General features: G+C 30.6%; 1 protein-coding gene across 1 annotated transcript in view; it reads right to left on the reverse strand.

Annotated features, from left to right (window-relative positions):
* Nucleotides 1-26998, reverse strand: part of LOC108694579 (dipeptidase 1) — a 108228-nt gene that overhangs the window by 20058 nt on the left and 61172 nt on the right. Inside the window, exons 6-8 of the mRNA XM_018204152.1 lie at nucleotides 11430-11606; nucleotides 10366-10450; nucleotides 315-390 (exon numbers count right to left, since the gene is read on the reverse strand). Of these exons, the coding sequence (XP_018059641.1) occupies nucleotides 315-390; nucleotides 10366-10450; nucleotides 11430-11606 (338 nt within the window). The remainder of the gene's footprint in view (nucleotides 1-314; nucleotides 391-10365; nucleotides 10451-11429; nucleotides 11607-26998) is intronic.

A 26998-nucleotide genomic window follows, 5' to 3' on the forward strand; every position in this document is an offset into this window, starting at 1 on the left:
AAATATCAAATTTTTCTCTTAGTCTAGTTATATCCTTTAACAGAGGAATGTAAAAATAATAAAATTTAAATCTGGGAATCTCGGCCATATCTTTGATTTTTCTTTTTTAGAGCAAGGTATTAGAGAAAACTAGCTTGAGGTTTAGTCATCCGTCTACTTATTTAACAAATTATGCTATTCCATCTTTAATTGCTAATTATTGATATAATTGCTTGATATTCAGAATATTTTCTCCTATACACATATCTGCCATGTGTTTGTACATATTTGACATACAATTGTAATTCGCGCCATTATGAATATGTCACACTTACAAATTGATCCCGTCGTATCCAGCCCCGATGCCGACGTGATCCACTCCGGCTATCTTCCGCACGTGATTGATGTGCGCTGTAACATATCACGAAAATTGCATGTATTAGGTAATCGTAGTAATACCCGCTGCATGCCCTTAACATCACCGTGATACACGGACCGTGTAGCTCATTTATCGTGTAACAAGGAGAATTACATTTCCTTAACCGCGAATTGCCTGCGAACTTGGTGAGTACAGCGCGGACGATTTTTCTTTCTGCGACTGCGACTAATAACACCGCAAGTTATTACTCTCGAGCGCAGCAAAGAAAATTACCTACACTTACATTATGTATTTTTTTTATTTTCATTGTTATCCAGCAATGTATGTTTATTTTTTCTGCACATGTTTGATATATAATATCGTTGCATGTGTCCCGTTGCAGCTGCGTTTGCCATCCTGATTGCCTAGTTAGTCACAATTGCAAATCCAATGCTGTATAATGTGCATAATTAATTCTTCCTTTTAATTAGAAAGAAATATTACACTCATAAATTGAATAACTTATTAAAAGCAATCCGTCCATCGGGCGAATTTATCTTTATATTTAAAGTCGAAAGAGATTGTAAATCAATTTGCAATTAGCGCAGTCAAATCGCAAAAACTCAAAGAAAAATAATTCACAGAGGCGCGTTAATCTTCAGTGGAGATCGGAATGATCGAATGTAGACGAATTATAATTTTGCACTGAGAGAAAAGTATTTGATATTTGTAACTATAATTGAATAGTAAAATAATTATGGCTAAAAGTTCCATTTTTATAATTATTAATCCTATTACTGCTTTATTTTTATGAAGAAACGCTATTTATATAAAAAGAATGAGGAAATATAATTTTATATATCAAAAAGAATATACGGTATTCGAAAGGACTATAAATTAGTTTATAAGAAAAACAATTATACCTTTTTAGTATATATAATATTAAATATACAACTTAATTCTCGGTCCCTACATTTAATCACGCGACTACCTATTTAAATTAAAATTTTTTTTCACTGTATAGTCATTTTAAAGCGCCATCCTTTAGCTTTAAAACGATATATAATAAAGTTGATGCTGCTGATATACTTCTTTTCGTATTTTAATTAAAGAAAGCCAATGAGGCTAAGGAAATGATTTGCTCGACTTTAGGTGAAAATGCTATGTCTTATTGTACGTGTAAAAAGTTTCAAAAGTTTTGGGATAGCAATTTCAATCTCCAAGATGAAGAACGTCCTGAACAATAAAAAAACTTGAAGAAAAATTGGAAGCCTTCAGAAGAAAATCTTTGTTAGATTCAAGAAGATTAAAAAAATTGAAAGATTATTTTTATATAGATAAATAATATATATTTGTTAAAAAGGCCGATAATTACGTTGTACATTATTAGATTTATAGAACCATGAATATAATTATTATTGTTAACATTATAGTATTATAACTTTACAGCATTATATTTACTATAAAGATGGAGCGTTTAACTGTACTTATTTTATTATGCATTATAATCACAAATATATCAAACACTTTGCTCTCAGTGTGTTTATTGCTGACGATCGTATTTGTAAATGCAATTCTCTCGTAACTAGCAAATTTCAAAGTGTTTCCTCTCGCGCTAAAGATGGATAAAATCGAATAATAATTTGAACATGTACAATGAGATGATCATGAACGTACGCATAAACAATGAAAATTTGCATATCCGTCAGACGGATGTTATTGTTAACTCGGAAACGGTTGCGCTCGCGCGCGGATATAATTTACACCTCGGTAATGTAATATATCGTGGATATAATTTACACTCTACAGCGACGTATAAAATCCAAAAGACAATTTCATATACTCATCAGAATTATGAACGTGTTTCTCTTCTCAATAAATTGAATCGCTTATTGCGTCATGAGTTATCAAGAGAAGAGCAATATTTAATACATTTTAAATGATATTTTGAGCAAAGTAAGAGGATTATTTCATATTAAACGAATCGATTAAAAAATTATTTCCATATTTATCTTATATATTCTCAATTTAATTAAATAATCTGATATACCTTGATACCGATGCAATTAACTCTTTGAAGATCGAAGCTTTCTAATAAGATAACTTATGGAAATCCTTGCTTTCTAAAAGTTATCGGAGTAGCTGAATCCGAATACTGGTTTCAAAATATTAATATTTAAATTTTGAAAAATAATCTGAATTTATGTATGTGTGTGTGTGTGTGTGTGTGTGTGTGTGTATGTGTGTGTGTGTGTGTGTGTGTGTGTGTGTGTGTGTGTGTGAAAACTTGGTTTAAATTTTAAAAATATCTGAATTTATTATGAAAACTTAGTTTTAAGAGGTTTTTGATATCTTTGAGCTTAAATGTGGCTTGAAAATATCGAATTTCAAACGGACACTAACCTCTATGAAGGAGGATCTAGTGTCACAGGATTCATAATCAGAGTTTAAAAATCAGTTTGGAAATCATACTCAACTGTTTACGTACTGAGCTTCAAATAAAACGAAATTCGGAATTTAATGTACTAGCAATTAAAAATTTCCTAAAACTGAATTTTATGATAATCAAATTATTTTTAAAAAATTCTGGTCGAATAAAAATACATTGAATTCACTGTTTTGATTTTTTTTTTTATTTCCGATCAGAGTCTGGCTAGAGTCGAATAAAGAACATTTCCGAAAATTGCTCCGTTTCAAAAATAGACCGTTTCAAAAATTGAATGTGTTATTTATAATGTAAAAGAGATAACATAAAAAATGGGGTTGCGAATCCATAAAGGATTAATTTTATATTGTTTAGTATACTAACATCATTAATAATTTTTATGTAAAAACGTAATTTTTTTCTATGAATATTCTTTATAGAATATAATAATAGAATATAATAATAATTATTATTATATGTATTATATGTATTATATGTATTATATGTATATTATAATATTATTATATCTATATGGAGTGACCAAATAATTTGTGTACTAAAGTTTTGTGTATTTATTAAAATCATTATTTAAGTAGCAAACTAATGTTATTTATCATCATTTTGAGAGACGTCAAACTACTCGACAGACCGAAATTTTTGCCGAAACTGAATCGAAATTGAATCAAAACTGAATCAAAATTCTTTATATACATGTCAATTTCAATCGTAACCGAAATTAAAAAAAAATGAAGGTCATATGTATAGACATATCCCTATATTTTTTCTTCATAAATATCATAATTTATTAAAACAATAATTAAATTTCGACAAAATCGAAAATCGAAATTTCGATTGTTAATTTTGGCCAAAGAATATAATACTTCTTCTTCATACACATAATTTAATTATTAAAACAATAATTACAAATGTTAAAATTAATATTTATGAAGAAGAGCTATATATGGTTTCAGTCGAAATTGACACATAATATTTCAGCAGAAGTTTTAGTTGGACTCTATTACTCGAATACAAGTAACGTAACAATTTTAAAAAACAAAATCTGTGTTAGTTATATTAAATATCAAAAAGGTTCTGCACCAAAAAAAAATGTTCATCGTTTGATGAATCGAAGGTCGCTCTATTGATTGTTTGAAAAAATTTATTCATGAAAAGGTACATGGTCATCTTGATATATTTTTGAAGTGCCTTAAACCTGTATCAAAGCTAAAGGTAGTTATTTTGAAAATGTTAATTATTATTTTTAATATTTAATAACAAGATATTTGATATTTAACAACAGAGTTTGATTTTTTAAGATAAACATTATTAATTAATAATTTGTTATTAATTAATAAACACAAAAGTAGCCGAATCTTTATGTCACTGTGTACCATACTGTTATTATTATTATTATTATTATTATTATTATTATTATTATTATTACGATTATTATCTATTACCGAAACTATGCATTTCGCGAGTTATCTCCATTATTAGAATGCCAACGTTTCATGAGCAATGCAGTTCACTTCGTTAAAACGAGGAAGATATTGGCTACTACTATCAGGCTGCTCCTTGTCCTGATGAAGTGAACTACAATGTTTAGGAAACGTTGGCATCTAATAATTGATCTTGTATGATTGAGCTAATAATTGAACGTTGGTTTCTAATAATTGATCTAGGTATGGAGATAACCTGCAAAACGCATTTCGAATTTATATAGAAAGTATCTGTGAAATCTCAAAAGTAATATTATTACTATTGTTATTATTATATGCATCGGCAAATCATTAATTACTGATCATTGTTAGCTATTTCCTTCTACTAATAACAACATTGGCATTCAAAAATCGATAAAAAAGATATTGTAATATGTCTAATAACGTTAAACATGTTAATACATTTACAAAGCTTTGTATACGTAATGGATAACGGTATGTCAGTCACGCAGACACGACATGCATAATCGATCGGATAAATGACATAATTCATAGCCGATCAGACTGTAGAATAACGACGCGCCTCATTGCACCGCAATTTTGTTCGGGCACGAGTTGCCGCGTGAACGTATCAGAAACGTCACAAATTTCGATTTTCGCGTTTGCGCTGCGTTGCACCGGCGTTACATCTCCATTATATCGTAAATTATGTGTCGACCGGCTCAGTGCGGTCTTTCAGAATTGATCACGATTCAACGAGGCACCGCACGGTTACCAGCGTTACCAGCACGGTTAGAAAATCACAAATCAATACAATGAATAAGGAGATGAGCGGATAGCCTCGCTGAATGGAAATTCCAACTTTAACCAGATTTTTTATAATTTCTAGATTGCATAATTTCATAAAAATTCCTCCTGTATTTATTAAAATTGGAAAATTATCTGTATCACGATATTAATTACAATTCAATGGAATTCCTAAAAAGATGGAAGGTTTGTGCAGAGAGATCTTGCGAAGTGTTTCCGTTAAAGGACGCAAGTACTTTTGTCGCATGACTGCTGCATGTTACTATAAATGGAGGAAGTTGCATTTGCATTGCATCCCGTGCGTCGTGACGGTTGTACCATTAGCAGGCTGCTGTGAGATCTTTCGATTTGCATGTACGACGTAAACAGCGCGGTTGACGTTTGTTTGGGCAGAATAACGTGCGAATGTCTCTTGGGACGCAGTGCATTTTAATGCTTCGTGTGCGGAACACGTCGCAGAATATACAAAGTTCTACAAAGTGAGAATGAAGAAACGATATTGCATAAAACGGCGAGTATATTCCTAAAACGAGATGTATTTTAATGGAATGCATGACAAAACGCTGACGCGTATTTCAGCACGCGAGGAAAATCAATTCTATTGTAATTCAAATTTTATAATTGTTTTTTCCAATCGATTGGAAAAACGATTATGCTAAAAGATTCAAAATTTTGTTGGATATAAATTTGAAAATAATTTTGAAAACTGGTTGTTAGAATATCAATACTTTTTGCAATATTGCTCATCATTTTTGATACAGTTATTTTGATTATGATCTAACAAACTTATTTTTAGATCCGCATTCAAAAAAAATTTCAGAAATTTCAGAATAAAATCGTTTTTTTTTTCGTGTAAAAAAATGAGAATATGTAAAATCTATGAAGAATATATCAAATTTATGAAGCCTGTTGAACATAATTTAAAAATGTGATATAAACAAATTCAATACAAAAGATTTAAATAGCATATTGCTACGGGTCAAAAATAACTTCCGTAACATCTGTGACATACGTGTCCATCGTCGGAGATGGGTAGTGCTTTTCGGTCGCAGTTTCATCAGCAGTGAGCTCAAATCGAGAAAATTGCATTCAAACGGTAAACAAAGAAGGAATTATTCGACAAACATAATATGAGGAATTGCGAGCTACGATAACGCGACTCGCCAGCTATTATTATTAACGGAAGCGATTGTCGCGCCTATGATGCGGTCATCATGGGATCCAGCTAGAAAGGGCAACAAGATAGGATGAGGGAAAAGGGCGAGTGTGGTGAGAGCGCTCGAATCAATCATCAGTACAATATTGGTGTCAATGGCCACATGGGAGAGAGCAATGCATTACAATTCGCGAAATTATCATTGCGAGTCCGCTGTCTAACGCACTTCCCGTTCCGCACAAATAATTTTCTTCCCCGCTCTCTCCCTCGGCGGACATAATTTTCTCCGCGGCTCGGTGGCCATCGATGTAAAGCAATTAGAGATGCTGCTTGCGGAAGGAAGCAATTATTCAGGCACCCGGTTATGCCCGATTATGCTACGTCCGATGTGCGGCCGTCCGGATCAGCAATTTGCTCTTTCTTATTTTTGTTGCATGATATTCGAGATGCAAGTATATCACTGTATTTTGAATAACATTTTATTGTCGCGATCGCTGATGTAAGTGTATGTGGATTCCTGATTAGTATTACTAAAGTATTCCCATACTGATAGAAATGTTTAATATAAATAACTTTTATTTTGTTGAAATTACAGGAACTTTCTTTTTTTTTTTTAAATTGTGTTATTTTCCAATTAAAATTTTTTAATTTAATTCTAACATCGTTCTAACCAAAATTTAGTTACCATAACAATTTTTTAATTTAAAAATAAAAAAGTTTTCGTAATTCATATATCAACAAAATAATAGTTATTTATATCAAACATTTCTCTCAATTTCAATTCACATTGAAATATAATAATACTGGAATGCGTGTTGCTAAGAAGTGATCAGATAGAGTGCGTATGAAGTGATATCTTTATTTTTCGAATCAATATGATGTGGATTGTGAGAAGTATAAACTAAAAAGTGATATCACCTAAGATTTTCTTGGCACTTCTCCATATTACCCAAGTAGAACATAGTCATAAAGACATTATGATCTTAATTGTCACTTATAAGTTCATTTTTAAGTATCAAATGAACATATATTATGACTTAATTATGACTCTGTGTCTACTTAGATGTCAGCGTAGTATTATTAGATTTAGTGGATGTCATCAATTGAATATTTGCTATTTTACAACAAAAATTACTGTGAATGCGCATTAATAATATATATATTTTATGTAATTTGACATTATCTCCGTGTCTTGATATATTGTTAAATGTCCATGTTTTATGAAAAATGATGATACTGTATCAAATTGTTTCTTACTCTGAAATTAATGGAATTAACCCGTAGTTTCTTTAAAGCTTCTTTTCCATGAAGAAAATATCCGTGGAAGCATCAAAAGTATTATTAATAATTTGACATTAATATCATTACATTTAGTGTTTCTATGCTTTGTTACACACTTTAGAAAACTTTCCTTATAAAATAAACCGCGTAGTTGTATTTGAAGCATTTTTCCTTGAAAAAAACATCCATGGAAGCCTCAAAAGTATTATCAATAATTTGACATTAATAGCATTACATTTACTTTACTTTACTTTATTTTACTTAGTTTTTTTTTTATAAAAAATTTTTTATAAAAAGTGAGAAGTTTTCCTTATATTATAAGATAACGAACCTTCAATCGAGTATAGAATTTTTAGAGTGAGGACTAAAACATTCACAATCCCATGTAACACAAAGCTCTTATTCTGTAATTCTTAACGATAGCATCAATGTTGTTATACATATTATTAGTTTGCAGTTTTTTTATCATAAAATCTGCACAATGTAACGACATCGACATTTATTAAGAATAGGGATAACAATTCATGTAATATCAGTGATAGCATTCAATTCATATATACAATATCGCGAAATTTACAATCGTAATAATTCGAGATGTACCTATTATATATCACAGTGCAATATTACCTACTATATGCTACATCCGCTTATTTTTGTAAAGAATATATGTGAAAACACCGGGTAATGGGGACATGGAGATTATTACGATCCTAGGAAAATTACAAATTTTCTGGGATACTGAATCGAGACCAATTTTACATGAGAGATTTCAGAGATTAGCGAATAAAAAGTGGGCGAAATTAAAGAACTTATTATCTCATGTTTATTATCTACATGGGGATTATGAATTACGAATAATTATTATGCGAATAATTCTTCTACTGCGAAATTCCACGAAGAAGAAAGTAAGAATGATTCGCCCTTTTTAGATCAGAATTCACGTCTACAAAAAACTGTCGCCGCTTGGCAATACCACAAACGGAATTGGCTGCCACGACACGGACGTTTCGCTTTTTTGTCATGTTTGCCTGCAGAAACACTCGATTTTCACAGAATGCACTCTGAACCGCGGTTTGGCCGTGGAAAGTGTGAACTTTAGATTACGGGTTTCACGGGTTTCACCTCACACACGATGGCTTTGGTTTCACGATCGATCTCGCTCGTTATAAAAGATATACGGTTAACTTTATAAAATGTAATATACTACATTATATTAAATGCTATGGAAAATATCATCCTGTGTAAAATTTTATTTTTATTTTAATGTATTTATATTTAATAATTCTCTCTCTCAAATTAGTTTAGCATTATAAATAAGAAATGTTATAAAAGAATGCAACTTAATTAGCAAAGAAATGTTACATATTTCAAGTTTTAATTTAATTCCACATAAAGTTTCTCGGAACTACGAGTACTAGACTAATTAATCCCATTCCCATGATTCGTACATATCTAATTGTATAACGCACACACATAACCATTTATATTACCGGCACGGTATGAAATGTTAATATCTTCGGAACTTTGAGCCGTCCTGTAATAATGCAAATATGATAACGACCCGCGAGAATTGGCACCTAACGCGAAAACTCATTTACACGCTTCAGCAGAGAAACGCTTCGGATGTTCCCTTTACAATAGCGACGTTGAAAGTGGCTTTATAGTCACAACAAACATTTTAGTGACAAACAGAACGAGCTAACTGAACGATTTTTATTTCTCTCTTAATTAGTTATCTTATGTTAGAAGTGTGTGGAGAAGATTAGAGATTCTCTAATTATATCTTTCCATTTCTATCAATGTAGATTAACTTTAATCTCAATTTAATTTACTTTTTATCTTTTTCTCATTCTTAGAACTGAAGAAAGATAAAAAGTAAGTAATCCAAGATTAAAGTTAATCTACATTGGTAAAAATGAACAGAAGAGATGAAATAACGTCAAGATTAAGTCGGTAATGTTATTTTTCAGCAAAAATATACGACTGTGGTAATACATTTATTAGTCGTATTACATCTTTAATTTGCTATAAAATAGTTCCATCAATCAAAATTGGGGACGTATTTCGTGATTTTATAATAATTAAATGATCTAATTAAAACAATCATCATGATTAAAGCCACAAAAAGTAAAAGCACACGGAGAGAATGTTTTTGCTGAAGTATCTAAAAATTTGGCTAGACAAAAAATTATATAATTTTATGGTTTGTTAAAATAATTATGCAGGACGCTCAAACCGATTGTTAGAATATTAAAATTGTTTACAGCATAACGAAGCTTGAGTTTCTTACACTGAGAAAAAAATACTGTTGATTCAATTCAAGTTTATATTACTGACTAACATCATTTAATTAATAATCATTTATGTGACAACCCATAATATAGACTTTAATTGAATCAATAGCATTTTTTTTTCAATGTATGTAATTATTTTGACAGTCCAACAAAATTATTTTCAAATCTATATCTATATGTATCTATATATAAACCTAACTTTTTATAGATTTTTAAATAAAAATCATTCCTTCTATGCATGCTGAATTGTTATATCGGTGAAAAAGTTATTTTAATCATTGCCATATTTATTTTTTATTCCGGAAAGAACACAGTAAAATATAAATACAGAAAATAAATACAGAAAATAGTTGAATTTATCAGATATTGAATTGCATTACATTGTGTTGTTTAAAAAATTCGAGATAACGACGCACTTCGATAAACAAATATTGAGCTTTAAGTCCATGTAAGTACGTATAATGTCCGTCTGAGTGAATTTCATGGAATTTTATTTAATACATTACAAGTAGCAAACAAGTGAATGCGAATGTATAATAATATAATATCCCTTTTTACGAATATAATATTTCGTAATCGCTGTTAATGATCGAAACGAAACAATACTAATCGCAGTAAATGCTTACCTGCTACATCCTCAAGCGTCGATTTTTCGCCACAGCTGATAAAATGGGGATAGAAGGATACCATAACTATACCACCAGTCTGCGCCTGTAAATAAAGTATTTGTATTTCTCTTAAAGTAATCGTTGAATTAAGTAAAATATAAAAACGTTATTTATTTATTTAAACAGAGAATAAGCGTTCATAATATACTTAATATAAAATCATAATTATATATCTCTTATATTAATATAAGTTATAAGATTTAGAGTTTATATAATCATAAGGCGATTATAATTTCTATAGAAAGAATAATTTTCCTGAAATATTAAAAAATTTAGCTAGGTTTAGATTTGAAAATAATTTTTGTTGAATCAAGATATGTATGTAGAAAGCTCGATGAGCAATGCTGTAAAAAAATTTTGAGCATCCTATGTAATTATTGTAATAGTTTAGCAAAATTATTTTCAGATTTATATTTACCTAAATTTTTAGACCTAAACCTTCCTTATAGATACTTACTTATAGAAATAATCTAATGCAATTTAACACTTTATATTCGAATGGTAACTTTCAATTGATTTGATGTAATTCCAGTGGTGAGTGAGAGGTGACAATGACTGTTTATGTTTAATTTGGGCGAAACATAAAAATATAATAATTTTATAATATTAATTTATGTATATTTCATTTTATGTCACAGCTATAAGAAATTCCTCAAATTCTATCAAAACAGCCTCAAGTTACTAGTTCCTTCTAGTGAAAAATGCGAGTGCAAAGAGTTAATACTAATCAATTTATTACTGAAAGACATTAATTATTTATTTAGGATGATAAAAGCATTAAATAACATTGTTTTTAAGCTACTAATAACAACTGTTGTTTTAGCACTAATAACATTGTTTATTGTAGTTATAATAAATAATTAATTACTGTTTTTTGATTGGCCAGTTAAATTGATCATTATTAAATTTTTGTAAAATTTTAGTAAAAATCGTTCTTTCTGTGCTGTCATCACATTATATAAGATGGCTTTGAATGAATATATTATAGCGTTTGTTACTTTCTGTTTCGTTGCCGAGCTTACCAAAAGTCGCAGCGCGTGGTCAGGCACATTTCGCGAGGAGTTGCAAAGAGCGTGAGCGCTGCTGTGACTGAAAATCACTGGCGCCCTCGACGTCGTCATAGCTGCCAGCATCGTGGGCACCGAGACATGAGAGAGGTCCACCATCATCCCAAGTCGATTCATCTCCAGCACGACACTCTGAAAGTTTTACAGATGCGACGTTAAATAGTTTCGATACTCGTGAACACGCCCGCTCTCACGATAATGGCATCGAGACACCGCTTAAAGTATTATGAAAGATCTCTTGGATTTCGTGTTAACGTTGAAAGGCATGTTTCCTGGTACATCTTTTGAATATTCTTGCGATGAACTAAATGCTAATCCGGATTACATAGACTCACAGAGATTCACGGGATCCGCTCGAGGGTGATTTAATGTACATATTATCACACAGTTCTCCTTATAAATTTTCTCCTTATAAAATTTTCTTTTCGCAAATTTATGATTATGGCTGTGATAAATTTTTCGGACGAATCATTGGAAGAAAGAGTATCTCTTGTTCATTGTTATTGCTTTCTTAAAATTAAAGTAGGACGAAAGTTTGTTACAGTATCTGTCGGGTTGCTTTTCGAATTAAATTTGGCGTTAGTAGTGGAAGGACTAGTTTTATAGTGCGCGCACGTTAGGTCAGTGACACTTATTGCACGGATTGAGTTTCAGAACGAATACTTTCGAAGCTGCTCTCTTTTCGAGAAGAATGCCAATGCGAGAGGCAGTGGCCCATAGAATAAATCGAAAAGTCGGATTTCCTAGCGCTGCAGTCGCCAATCAATATGTTTAAAAGACAGCAATTGTATCTGAGATTTATATAGCGATATCTCGCAAGTCGTATTACTCGCGGAACATGACGCAATATTTTAAAGCTAATAAAACATTTTCAAAACAACCAACAAAATGGATAAAATAAAATTTGTATTAAGTCTTTATATTGGAAAAATTAATCCTTTAATGCCATATACTATATACCATTTTGTCATGTGGACAATACATTGGCACACTCAACTTTTGATTGCTTATAACTTTTAAATAAAAGAATTTTATTACAGTTTATATTGCAAAAAAGGACTTGATTTACAATTTTTTAAACAATATACATTTATTTATATCTTCTAATTAATAGCTAACTAAAATACAATGGCTATAATAGTCAAAAATTTTAGGACATTTTAATGATAATTTTTGTCAATCTGTTTTTCAATTATATTATAAGTTAATAATATAAAATTCTTGCTATAAGTTAATAATATATTGTAAGTTAATAAAATTCTTATTTACTTAAAAATTATGATATTTTTAAATATTATTAAATATATTATATACTATATTAAATTTTTATATGTCAAAATTTTTTATCTGAATAATATATTAAAATTATTCATTGGTCGGAAACTTTTGGCAGCCACCGCAAATGTTACTCTATTAATTAAACCTAAACCTACACTCACATCTACATTTATTTTTTATTTTTTATATTCTAAATATAACAGCTTTTTTTATCCTAATTTACGTTTTATATTACGTTTACTCAATTATTACACAGTTTTCCCTTAAAATCTTAGATTTTTCTTTATTCTCAATAATATCATGGAAATCATCTTTATTAGTGAACAAAATTATAAGTAATAAAATAAACAGAAGTTTCGAAAAAAAATCATTTTTCGAAAAGAAGCTAAATATTGTATATCCGAGATTAAAGTTAAGAGCTTATATCTCTATGTGTGATGATTGATGATTATATTAAAATCAGATTATGCGCATAATTATAATTAAATCATTAAATAAATCATTATTAAATCATTAAATATTAACAATAGATATTAACAAAAAAGATAAAAACATAATCTTTTTAAATGCATATGCGTTCTACAACTATAAAAACAATACGTATATAATAACCTCATAAAACTAAAAATAGAAAAACGTTAAAAATTGAAATTCGCTAGATTCTTTGGCACGGAAGAGTCATCCTTGTTAGGAGACAAGTTGTCGCACGAATTCCGATTTCTTTCCTGCGCGGTGAACGTTATCTCCGTTAAACGAGAATGCTTTGTTAAACTGGCAACGTGATAAACTGAACGTCTTAGGATTCTTTCTCGACTTTCTTATTCTCCAGGTTTTGCCATAGTTGTGCCTCTGCTTTTTTTCTCTCGCAAGTCGTGACGGATTCTTAGCGTGACTTCCGTCTCGTTTTCATTGTGGATGCTTCAGGCACGAAGCTGCACAAGAGAGATTCTCGAGGTGCTGACGGATAAATAGAGAAAACTTTTTTACATGTGTGTGTAAATCTTGTTACAGATTGAGTGACGTGTTAAATTGAGGATTAGTTGTAGGAAACACATAAAACATTACTAATCAAATTCTTGCATGTAACACTTTTGTTCTTTTTTTAAAACAAAGGTAATATTTCTTTTTTATTTATTTCAAATAAGTAAAAAAAGGATTAAATACGGTCGAGATTAGGTCTTATATAATGTCTAATAAATTTAATTTATATATAAATTTTAAATATTGGAAATACAATATTTAAATATTGTGTGTGGAAGTACAAAATTTACATATAAATATTAGGCACCAAGATCTCGATCATATTTGATTTTTCTCTATTTATTTACTTATATATACATAAATTCTAAATCTTTCATTTATATAAACTACCTTACTGTTGGATTTAAAACGCAATCATAAACCAAAACTGAAATATCATAAATTAAATTGATCGTCAATTTAATTTATGATGATGCTAATAAACATCTTAAAGTTTCTGCAAAGAACTTATTGTGAATAAATATTACCACAGAGTAGTATTTATTACAAGTTAATTTTTTTAGGAAATTAGAATGTGTCTATGTCTTCAACAAGATTAAAATAAACTTTAAGTTGGAGGAAACTCAAAAAAAATTTTATTGCATAAAGTTGCGAAAAAAAGAGAGAGCGCAAGTGAGATTAGCTATGTGCGAGTGATGACACGCGATAGAATAGTTCTGTTGGTCTCATTCGTTAAAAGTCTTGATGAAAAGGGGAAAAAGGGATCAGAAAAATGCATAAGCCCGGCTCAAGCGATTCTTTTCCATTATTCAAGCAATTTATTTTCTGAAGAGGCATTTTGCGATCTATTCCGACTTTTCGTTTACCTTTGCTTGAAAATGGTAAATTTTAATAAAAATCACGAATTAATGAGACGAGAAACAATTGCGATTGATTATTTGCGATTCTGTTTCTATTTGTACTTTATGCCAAATAGATGCATGTTTTATTATTTCGTTTCTACAGTGAAATATCTTTTTATTCTAATTAATGATAATGATGATATTCGTGCTCGTTTTTGCTAAGCAATAAAAAAAAAAACAAATGAAAACCAAACAAATGAGTGTATAAAGATGACATATATAGATAATTTATTCTTAAAATCAATAACAAAATACATTTTTCTTGGTTATCTTTCTTGGTTATCAGCCGTGAATATTTATATGTGTATATTATATTATTATAATTAACAAGTAGAAAATAATAATAAAATCAAATATAAAACATAATTCATATAAGTGTAATATAACAGGTGTAATATTACAGTTATATTGTTGAGTGGGAAATTATAATTAACAAGTACATTGCACAATATTTATGTTTTGCTGAGAATATTAGAGAGACTTAATAATTTGTTAGTAATAATAAAATCTTTTTATTTTCGAAAATATATTTACAAATCATTTATTACGCATCACTAATCGTATATTATAGGCAAATTATATTTGCAAAAATATTTGATTGATGAAGATTAACAGGCGTGTTTGATACGTGGATATATTTTTGTCCTAATTTACTGCTCCAAGCATATGCATAATAAATTTGTTTCTTTCAAAGGACAATATATATTTTTTTTCTGGTTATTGAAAGAATTCACCCTCGAGGATCTCCAGGATGTGTTAGGTGGCGCAATGGTGATGGTTGGTACGATCTATCGGCAGACAGGATGACGAATAAGCTTTATTCTCCCATGAGTCCTTTTGAAAGGTATCCACTCGTATCGTAGATACGTTCTTCTATTCATTGCTCCCTCAGGTATTTTTCGGAGCGAAAACTGAGGAAGGAATCGAGACATTTATTCATTTTCTTTTAACCCATAGATCTAATTTTTCTTCAACTTTTGACTCCCAGACGAAACTTATTCTCCGATCTTACAATTTTGTCATTCGCCATTCAAGGCATATTAAAATCAATCTCTCTTCTCAAGTTATAATGTTATTTAACAGAAAAGAAAGAAATATTATTTGTATGGAATATCAGTGACTACCATTTTAATTTTATGGAATTTTGTTTTATGAATCTGTAAACGTTACGCGTATAATAATAGAGATATTTTTCGATCTTTCAATAATCCTATAGAGACAAAAAGAGATATTTTCCGATTAAAATATTTTCCGATTAAATATTTTTTCACAAAGAGAATTTTTTTATATGCAAATAATGTACATTTCTGAAATTAAAGAAAATAAAATAAAATACATTTTTTAATCTTCTTTAACGGAATAATTTTAAAATTTTTTATTGCGCTTAATAAAGTTTTTATAAAATTTTCATTTTTTTTAAATTAATATTTCATCAATGCTTTTTACTAATGCGTATTAAAATTGATTAATAACATAACATTTTATTTAATTTTTTTAATAAAATATAAGATTTGAATACAAAAAATTTGAAATAAATCTTTTTTTGAGATAAAAGTTTCAATTAAACTTTAAACAGAAACTATACAGAAAAAATATATTTCGTACCTATACTTTTACCTATAAATCTTTCACGAATAGTAACGGATTTTTACATATATTAAATACTTTAGATATAAAATTTCAAATAAAAAATTCAAATAATAAAAATAACATTTATTTAACAGCTGTTATTTGATTTGTATTATTTATTAATACACACAATAAATTCTATAAAAATTCTGTAAAATAATATTAATTTATTTATCAAATATAGTAAGAATTTCGTTTAGGATAATAAGAGTTCCGATTTTATTGAGGAAATTTAGAATCATATCGAATTAGGATCATATCGAAAAACAAGGAATCATTATTTTTGCCAGATTTAATCTTATACATTCTCCGCGAATATGCGGTATTCAAAATTGAATTGCAATCCAAATGTAGCTTTCCGAAAATGCATTTTCCGCTCGATTGAAACGGACTGGCTAAATCCCGAACAAGATTCGGTCTCCTCAGTTCTTTCGCGGAGACAGAGGATCAGTGAGTGACGTTTCGCTTTGGTTGCATAGGAAATTGCGATTCGGAATACTTAAAGTTTTTCCGATGAGTACCCAAGTGAATCGAAGTTGAGAGCAAGTGGAATGAAAAACACAGGCGGGTTGCTTCTGTTTGCTTCGTGGATATATGCGGCGAGAACGTCAGTCTCGCTTTGATTAATTCAAGTCAAGACGGCGGGCATTCCGTGATCATTCCGTGTTCTTTTTCAAGCGATGAAACTTATTCTCTGCGACATCCGCACTTTGTCGTCGCACACGATCGCCGTTATCGTCTAACTTCAGTTTACGAAACTGTCGGCGTTCTGGCGACTATTTAGACGCGAACTCCCAGAACAAGCATGCAGTTGGCCTCAAAAGGACGACCGGTCAACCCATAATGCTTTCCGAAACTTATCGGCCACCTGTACTGCCATATTGCTACTTCGCGGACATTCGTGTTGCTCTTCTGATGTTCGGCTGTAACGAATTAATTCAGAAACTCGAAAGCTGTCGCAACTTTTCTTTAGATTTAACTTGTGGAAATTTGTTCCGCATAAGTCGACATACATGGTCCGCTATATTGGTTGCAAGTTTCGTACAGTTTCCATTTTACAGAATACTCGACATTTACACTGTCGTCTTATTATGCAATATAATACAGGATGACAAAAGTTTGATCTCAAAAGTTTTGTGTGTTTATTAAAAATCGTTATCCAACAATATTTTATTTGCCGATATTTTGATGTTAATATGACAACAAATAATATCAGCTTACTACTTAAATATATAGTAACGTATATTTAAAAAACAAAAACTTTAGAATGTTCTATTATTAAATACTAATAATAAGATATTGTATCAAAAGATTGTCATCAGTTGATGAACTGAAAATCGCCTTATTGACTGTTTAGTAGAATGTATTCATAAAAAGATGTGCGGCCATCATTGATGCATTCTCGAAGTACCTTAAAGTTTATATCAAAGCTCTGAAGGTTATTATTATTTTGAATAATTATTTTTTATTTTTGGTATTTAAGATATAATTCATACTTCAGATTTTTTTTATAAATATACGTTACTAATGATTTAATAAAAAACTTTGTAGTCAAATTTTTTGTCGCCTCATAAATATTTATAGCTAAAAATATATATAATAAAGATATATAATAATACTCTTTATATTATAACTTATCTCAAATTTCAGTTATATAAATAATTTTATTTCTGATTGAAATAAACCTAATAATGTTATTTTCATGATCCCCGATAATATTTCAATATAGTGACTATATTAAGAAAATTGACGTTCACATTATTGCTATTGTTAAATCAGATTAAGTTTTATCTGTATTCCGAACGCGAGAGTGAAAATCGACTTTTGGTAACAGTTCGCTAAAGTTTGTCGATGGTTAAGAACCAAACGCGCGCGGTTGGGGATAAGAGACAGGAAGGGGTAAAAAGCGAGAAAGTTAATAAAGGGCCGATGTTCGAAAGTTCAGCGGCGCCTACGAGATAGTCCGTGGATCCCAGGAATTAAGATCGGAGCTCGCGGACCGAGAGGAAACGATAATGCGGTTTTAAAGAGTCTTCGATATAGCTCCGCGTACACGCTATAGCGCGCGAACTTTATGAAATTAAAGGAATGGAAGCTGCAATATTGATAACGTCGCGAAGTCGAGTAAGTAGTTAATGCCCCGTCTTGCGCGAGGGAAGGGGCCACAATGTGAGACAAGTATCCTGACAGGGCGATTAATGCCCTTACGTCGAAGCCTCTGAGAAATGATCCTGTGAAAGAAATATCGACTATTCCTCACACGTATAACCCATTTCTCTCGATTCTTATTCTTTTTTTGCGAAATATTAACCTATTGTCCTCGGAAGTCTGGGATACTGCGGCATAATAAATCATCCATTTGCAGTTTACTCACTTCTTCTCTTTCTCTCTCTCTCTCTCTCTGTTTCTTTCTCTTTTTCTCCTCTTTCTTTTTCTTTTGCTAAAGTTTTTATCCTGTTTATTACAATCCCATTCGATTCAATCGAGAATCCGCAAAGTGATTAATCATTGAAGAAGTAAAGTTGCGTCTTAACAGCACATCGAAAATGGAATTTCACATAATATCCACTCACAATCAGTGAAGTGCGTAATGTGAAGAAATGTTGCGTATTATTTAACGTTATTGCGCAGATTACTACATTGAGAGAAAAATGTTAGATATTTGTAACTAGTTACATATTACTGTAATTATGATTATTACTGCTATAATTCAAATTATTAATTAATAATTTTATAGTCATTTGAATAATTTTTATGGTAATTTTAATCATTTTTATGATTATCATAATTATAATTATAATTATAATCATTTTAAGTCAACTATATACATTTGTTGCTAGAACTATACATATAATTATTATTACTAAATAAGGCTACTTTGGAGTTAGCGCGGTAAGAGGTGCGCAATCTACACTTATATAATCATTAATAATATAATGTGTATTAAAAGATGTGAATTTGAACGTTTCAGCTATCGGTTTTAGCAAATACATAATTAACACATTAACAAAGAATATCTTCTATCTAATCAGAAAGTGAGAAAAACACAAACATTGTACAAAAAATTGCCTGTCTTCTTCGTTAACAAGTGATTGCGTTCTAATAAAGTTATTAAGAATTAAAATTATCTAAAGTTAATATTGAAATTGTACAAAAAAGTGTTTACCTCAATCCCATATATAACACTGCAGTTAAGTATATTACAATATTGAGTAAATGAAAAACATTTATATAAAACATGTTATGATGAAGCTCAGTTTAAATAAATTAAATAAATGGTAAAACTGGACTAAAAAGGAGCAGCCCCCGATGACCTTGACATATGTTGTCACGATCCCGAGTGATCTTGAACAAATTTTATCCGTCAGTTCTTCGTTAAAAAGTTATTAATAAAAAAAGTTTAAAAATTAAAATCTCTTTTCTACTATACGAAACAATTCTCTGCTTTAAAATATATTTTACGATTTTTCACGCGAAGCGATTCTTACCTAGAATTGTACAGTCTAAAATGAAGAACTGTAGGTATCCATTTATCTATTAATTAAAATTCTTTATATATATGACTTTCACCCGTTACATAAAAGTTGAAAGCAGGGAGAGAAGGAGATGGAAGTCGAAGATGAGAGTCATGTGCCCCTGAAGCAGGAGGGAGGGGGGATGAGAGTGGAAGGTGAGAGTCATGCATTTTAGAGTACAATTCTGAATCGCTTCATGTGGAAGTTATGCGCTCCTAAGCAGGGGAGGGGGAAAGAGTAGGGTTGTGAGACTATATTTTTCAAACTTTTTTGTTAATAACTTTGTAACGAAGGACGACCAATGGATAAAATTTGTTCAAGGTCATGGCAGTTGCTCCCAGTTTTACCAAATAAAAGTTCATAAAGATCTGACGCCCAAAGAACAAAAAAGAAAAACGTCGTTTATAAAATAAACTGTAAAGATTGTAATGCATCCTACGTGGGTCAAACAAAAAGAAAATTAATTACAAGAATAACAGAATATAAAAGTAATTTACGTAAAGGTCTTCTTATTCTGTTATCTGAACACGCTTTGCATCACAGTCACAAAATTGATTGGGATAATACAGAAATTCTGGACGAAGAAAGATAACAAATAATTGATTTCAGAAATCATAAATATAAAACGGTTTCAAACAAAATGGTTTCAATCTTCAAAAAGACACAGATAGTTTAGATCGAACATATAATGATTCATATAATGATTCTTAATAGATGTAAATAAATTTAGATTCAATTTACACAATGACATCGTTCTATGTCCTTTCAGTATCTATCTTAAAAATATCTGTTTATTACACGTGTTTCTTAGACGTGAAACAGTTAAGAGCACTTGACGATTTTTCATCACAACATGTTTTATATAAATCTTTTTTATTTATTAATATTGTAATATACTTAACTACAGTGTTATATGGGATTGAGGTAAGCACAATTTCAATGTTAACTTTACGTAATTTTAACTCTTAATAACTTTATTAGAACGCAATTACTTATTAGACCAAGAAGACAGGTAATTTCTTTGTATGATGCTTTTCTCACTTTCCGACTGGATAGAAGATATTCTTTGTTAATGTATTAATTATGTATTTGCTGAAGATGATTTTGATGAAGATTAAAATCGATAATCGAAACGTTCAAATTCACATCTTTTAATACACATTATACTATTAATGATTATATAAGTGTAGATTGCGCACCTCTTGCGCTGACTCCAAAGTAGCTCACTTAAATCTGTATTATATTTTTACAATTATTAGGAGTCCTATTTTATACAATATATATATTCTTTATTCTAAATTGTCATTATTATTAATATTATAATAGTAATAATCATTATTATAATAATATGTAATTACAGCTACAAATATCATATTTTTCTCTCAATGTATTTGTCAGAAGAAAATGAATGCCTCAAAGGTATTCAACATGTCAAGGATGGACACAAAGAAAAGAGAGAGTGTTCTGGCCGCTTCTTTTCCATGATTTTAGTTCGCACTTTCGGTAGATAAGGGCTTTGCCGAAGCAATTAAGCGAGAGTATCGGGGTGTGACTGAGTGTGCTTTTAGCGGGAATAGCAGCGATCCGTAGATATCAGCCACTTTTGACGTGCGCATGGCATGCACGTGAGATGCGAATCGAATTCGATGGATTGCCCTCGAATGTGGGTGCGTGTAAGTGCATGTCAGAATCCACACGTCGCGTCGATACAAAGGGTCACGTAGAAAGTTGGAAAACGTAGCTTCGGGATATATTGTAACAGGGAAAGAGGTATCTCCGCGATACGTAGCCACCGAGCGAAGCTATCTGCCGTTCACGTGGCATATCATGGAACGCAATACTCGTCCTCTATTTTCTTTCGATATCGATGTTGTGGATGGCCGATTAAATCGCTTCACTTTTGATACAATACAGGCAGCCCGAAAATAAAAAACATTGTGAATACCAATGACTGCGTTCAATGGAAAAAGCATCTTTTCAACTATTGTAAGATTTTTTTAAATGCATTTATTGATTTTATCGTTCATTTATTACCTACAACAATGGCATAACTAAAAAATTTTTTTTTAGTCAATTACAAAAAAAAATGGAAACATAAAGGAAAAAAAGAAAGAATACATTTTAAAAGAACATATTTTATTTCTTTTGCAAACAGTTATTATACTATATAGAGAAATAAATGCATTGCATTAAGATTAATGTTTCAAAAATTAATTTTTAAGATTAATATTCCATTTCAAGATTAATGTTCTAAAATTTTCGTAATTTAAAAGATTCACATTCATTTACCTGAAAACTTTGTTTTTTGAATTGTATCATTATTGTAGCAAATGAGCGATATTTAGACTTAATGAGGGATTAAATAAGGGCAAGAACCACAATCATATTAAAGAATCTTATTACAGTTGCAAAGTTGCTTTTTCTATGAACGTAACTGATTTCTGAAATCAAGAAATTGCGGTAAGTTTATTCGTTTAAATGAAAAGGAGTAGCGATTAAAATGAACGTGTAAAAAACTAGCAAATTAACACAATCTAAAAGGAGTTACTTACTCGATTTCGCTTTTAATCTGATAGTTTCCCCAGTTTACAGTAATAAAGATTTGAGTCTTTATTGACTCTTTTTCTTTATTGAAAGATCACTACTGTGATTTTATTAGAAAATCTTTGTTTTATTCACGATTTTCAATTTGCAATCATCAAGAAAGAAATAGAAATTTTTTTTGGAAACTAACGCATACTTTAAACTGTTTTTGCGATGGATTCATTTACGTACAAATAAAATACGACAAATACGGTCATGCAATCGTATGCAATAAAAAAGTTGAGAAGAGTTTTACAGCGGGTTCATTTCGATTTGATCAGACTCGTCGTCGGATTTTTCATGCTCGGCCAGTTAATTTTGCATATTATGAGCGCATAAAGCGAAACGTAATTCAACATGTCAGTGGTATTCGCCTCATTTCTTGCTTGGATGAGCATTTACGTAATTTTCAACCTTTCGGCATTTTCTCATCATGAAATGCAAACCGTAATGTCCTAGTCAACAGAGACGTGCGCGGACTTGTGCTTAAGATTTTCTTAGTTTTACAGTTTCATTTATTCTACATCCTTTTGAAATTGTCTATGCATATTTGAAAACTCCTTCGCCATTCCTAATCATAAATAATCATTTGTTGTTGAAAGTAGAAGCGTGTGAAAGAATCCGCGTGCGAACTATTTGAAAAGGTCATAAAGATACCCGAAGATGTTAATCGAATTCCAGAAAATAATTAAATAAATTCCAGGAAATGAAATATTGTCTCTACTGCTCGCTGTACTTATTCAAGGAAATCTATTTTACGCAACGTTGAATCTGACATTTTCTCGTAACGGGACGAGTGTTCCCTCGGAGAGATCATTCTGGACAATAATTATGGAAAAGGATTTTGCAGGTTGTAACGTTCTATTAAACGTATTCTAGGATATTTGCATATTTTCAACGCCATTTTCTCGTATAACGAAAAAAAAGTTTAATAATAATCAAATTTAAATTACAATTATTAAAGCTTTGGTGAAATAATTTCAATTAAATTTAATTATTTAGTAAAATAATTTCAATTTAGGTTAATATAATCAAAATTAATTAAACGCAAATTTTATTTTTTTAATTACTAAATTATTAATTATTATTATTATGTTTGATAATATAATATTTAAAAAATATTGAATCAATATGCTAGACAAAATACATTTAGTAGCTATTATCATTTCTTTCAATATATAAAAGCACAACTTTCTACTTTCTTTTCTTCAACGGTTCGACACTTGCTTACGTACTTCTTTATATTTCTGCAATGTGAGTGGTCATGAAGCTGCGTTTTCCTTTTATAAAAGTTTTCCCTCTAGAACGATTACTAGTCCTGGTCGAAGGGAATGGACTAGAAGAGAGCGAGATGTGTGAGTGTATGAAATGGTCTAGATATCGAATCCTATTACTTCTTTCGTAAGAGGGCAGTTTCTATACATACGACTATTTCATTGCTCACTAGCAAGACCCTTCTATGTATTAAAGCATACGTCATTTAATATATTTATATGTATATATGAAAAGGAAGAAGAAACGAATAAGTTGGCTTATTTGAATTGTAACGATATAAAGATATTTTTGAATCGAGTGAGAGAGAGAGAGAGAGAGAGAGAGAGAGAGAGAGAGAGAGAGAGAGAGAGAGACAAAGAGAAGGGTCAGTTATTACATAATAAAGGAATTTCATTTTAAGATAATTAAGATTTGCACAAAGGATAAATGCATAAAAGAGAGAAGGAGCGATGGTAATTAGTAATAAGGGCTTCCATCCATAACGCTAGAGTTAAGTAGCGATTTGAAAGTAATATTGAAAAAGTTTAATGTGTACATCAAAGAGATTGGCGGGGCGCTCTTTAAAAGAAAGAGTATGTTCTTTTATGGCGTCGAAGTAAGGAGATTCAATGGCTTTTTTTTTTAGACTGCAGTTCTGAAGTATTGTTGGGAATTTTTAGCGAGTGCTTGAAAACCTGTTTATTGCTCAGGTGTAGGTGAGAAATGATGCGGATACTAGTCCGAGACATAAAAGAAAAGCGAGGGATCATATATAAAGCTCCTACCGCGAGATCGATCTTGCAATATAGGGCGGCAACTGCGCGGAAAAGGAGTACATTCTTTGTGGATTGCTTCACAAAGGCAAAAAATGCATTTGTCAAAAATTATTCGATGAATTACGTGTAAAAATGAACATACAAAAATGTATATTCATTTTGTACGTATGTCTCATATTTTTTTTAAATAAATATAAAAAATTACTGATCAATAGATAAAACGCGTGGAAGATACAGGAGATAAATAAAGAGCAAATATAAAAAATTACTGACCAATAGATAAATGCGTAGAACATACAAGAGATAAATAAAATAAAAACTTGAGAAAAATACACTATTTATGATTTTAAAATATACTATTTATTTTATTATTTGTTTTATTAAGAGATTGGCTTATCATATTCTTTTGATACATTCTGTTCATGTTAAAATAATTACTCAATGCTTGAATAATTACCAATGGAATGTTGTACTATTCTTTTAACAGAATGTCATTCATTTGTTTATATAAATTATATTGAAGAGGGGAGGAAATTTTATTAAATTTTATTTTCATTCTCAGAAAATTTTTCGAAATTGCCTTTTGTTCTTCAAAATTTCAATATTTCTTCTGACCAATGCAATTACTTGATTTAAATAATAATTGTAGCTGTTTTAAAAAGTAGAATAAGAAACAGATTTCATCCTCCAATATCTTTTATGCAATTAGAAAATGTTCTGCTAGAAGAATGGAATAATATTGCACTATAGCAATTGCTACATTATTCAAGCAATATATTCAAGCACGTATGATTCTTGATTTTAATAAGGAATATAAAATTTGTATTCAAGACAAATAATAGGACAACTAGTTGTTAATAAAACAAGTATATTTTTCAGATGTTCATATTATTTTATCTATCCTCTGTATATTGTATGGTAATCATATGAAGAAGGACGATTAAAATTGTTTGTAATGATTCTGAAGAATATTCTTCATACATATATTCTTCTTTGAAGGATATATGAAGAAAGTTTCCTGTAATATGCTGTATCGTTCATACGCTTTATTTTGTTGCGAAATGACTGTTCTTCGCGTCATAAAAAGTTACATTTGAATTATTCCGGTAGATTTCCAAATGGAAATTCCCTGGGAAACATTCTACTTCATCCATCCATCTTGATCGCGAGCTTTTTTACGGTCGAGCGGATCCACCGTGCTTTCTGTAATCCGAAGCGGGAAACGCCCGTTCCTTTTCTACTGGTGCGCAGAACGTCGGCTTATTTACTTGAAATCGTGTCGATACGATAGATAAGACAGACAGCGACGTAAATGGGTCGTGTAAGAGAAAGAGAAAGAAAGACAGAAAGAGGACCGGTAGAATCTGTCGTAGTCTCGCAGATAATGCGCATCACTTCTCACGGTTTTAGTAGCATGTCGGCTGGTTCACGTGAAGATTTATAATGTCCCGACTTTCGGTTCAACGGAGGCACAGTTAGCCAGTGTGCAGCTAGGTCGATCCCTTTTTCATCGTCAAGAAGCGGAAAGAGCACCGTGGAAGAAACTAGGAAAGAGGTCGACGAATTCTTAAGTACCTGAATATTCAAAGAGCTCTAAATATTCGCGAATGTCAGATATAATTTAATATATATTTCGAAGACAAAAGATGTGTGAAATCTTTCCGCATTATTTGTTATATTTATGACAATAGATAGTTAAAAACACACTTGTTAATTAATGTAGATCCTACATAAGCTATGAATAGTAGAGAAAAAAACGGCTTGAAGAGGATATTCAATTTTCATCAGTGATAAAAGAAAACGCTTATATGATTTCAAGAAACAAGCGATGAGGCGATTCGGTGAAGGAAATATCATTTACACTGTCGAACATGACGACGGCAGTTTCATCGACGAATTCAGTAGATTAAATCGCGCCAGTTTGATTGTTCTGAACAGACACGTCGACTCGACACTGTCCCAGATGACGGAATATCGGGACAGTTAAGCCAACCAACCGACCGAATTGATTGCGTCGAATGTTGCTGAGTTGGAGAGGGATCCTCGACTATCCTGGTCATCGAATCGTATCGGTGTCGAGTTCGCCCCTTGACAGAGACCGTCAGCAGCCAGTGCATGAAAGTTTTGAACGTTTACCTAACCAGATGTTTCAACACACTCGAATCGATATAAGGTTTAACGTCAGTTATCGATGTCCGAGACGGGTCTAATCTGGGTCATGTAAACTTGAAACCATATAAAGTTTCGTATATAAATAAACTGACAGATAGATGTGTTTCAACGATCTGTCCAACGACTGATTAATTAATCCAATGTACGCATGGTTTGATTTTGTTCTCAATGCAAGAGAATATTTTGTAATTCAGTTTAGGACATTAAACTATCGAATGTTATACAGTAAAAAAAAACATTTTGTGTTAAAATACTTGTTGAAATTTCTGTACTGAATTTTCAATCATTCGAATGTGAATTTTATTGATTTAACATAATGTGTTATCTTGTGTTAAATAGATATTCAACATTTCTTATATTAATTCTTAATATTTCTTTTAAAATATATTATTTTTATGTAATTTATTTACTTATAAATTATGTTAAAATAACAT

This window comes from Atta colombica, unplaced genomic scaffold (genome assembly GCF_001594045.1).
Source record: "Atta colombica isolate Treedump-2 unplaced genomic scaffold, Acol1.0 scaffold120, whole genome shotgun sequence".
Taxonomy (NCBI): Eukaryota; Metazoa; Arthropoda; class Insecta; order Hymenoptera; family Formicidae; genus Atta; species Atta colombica.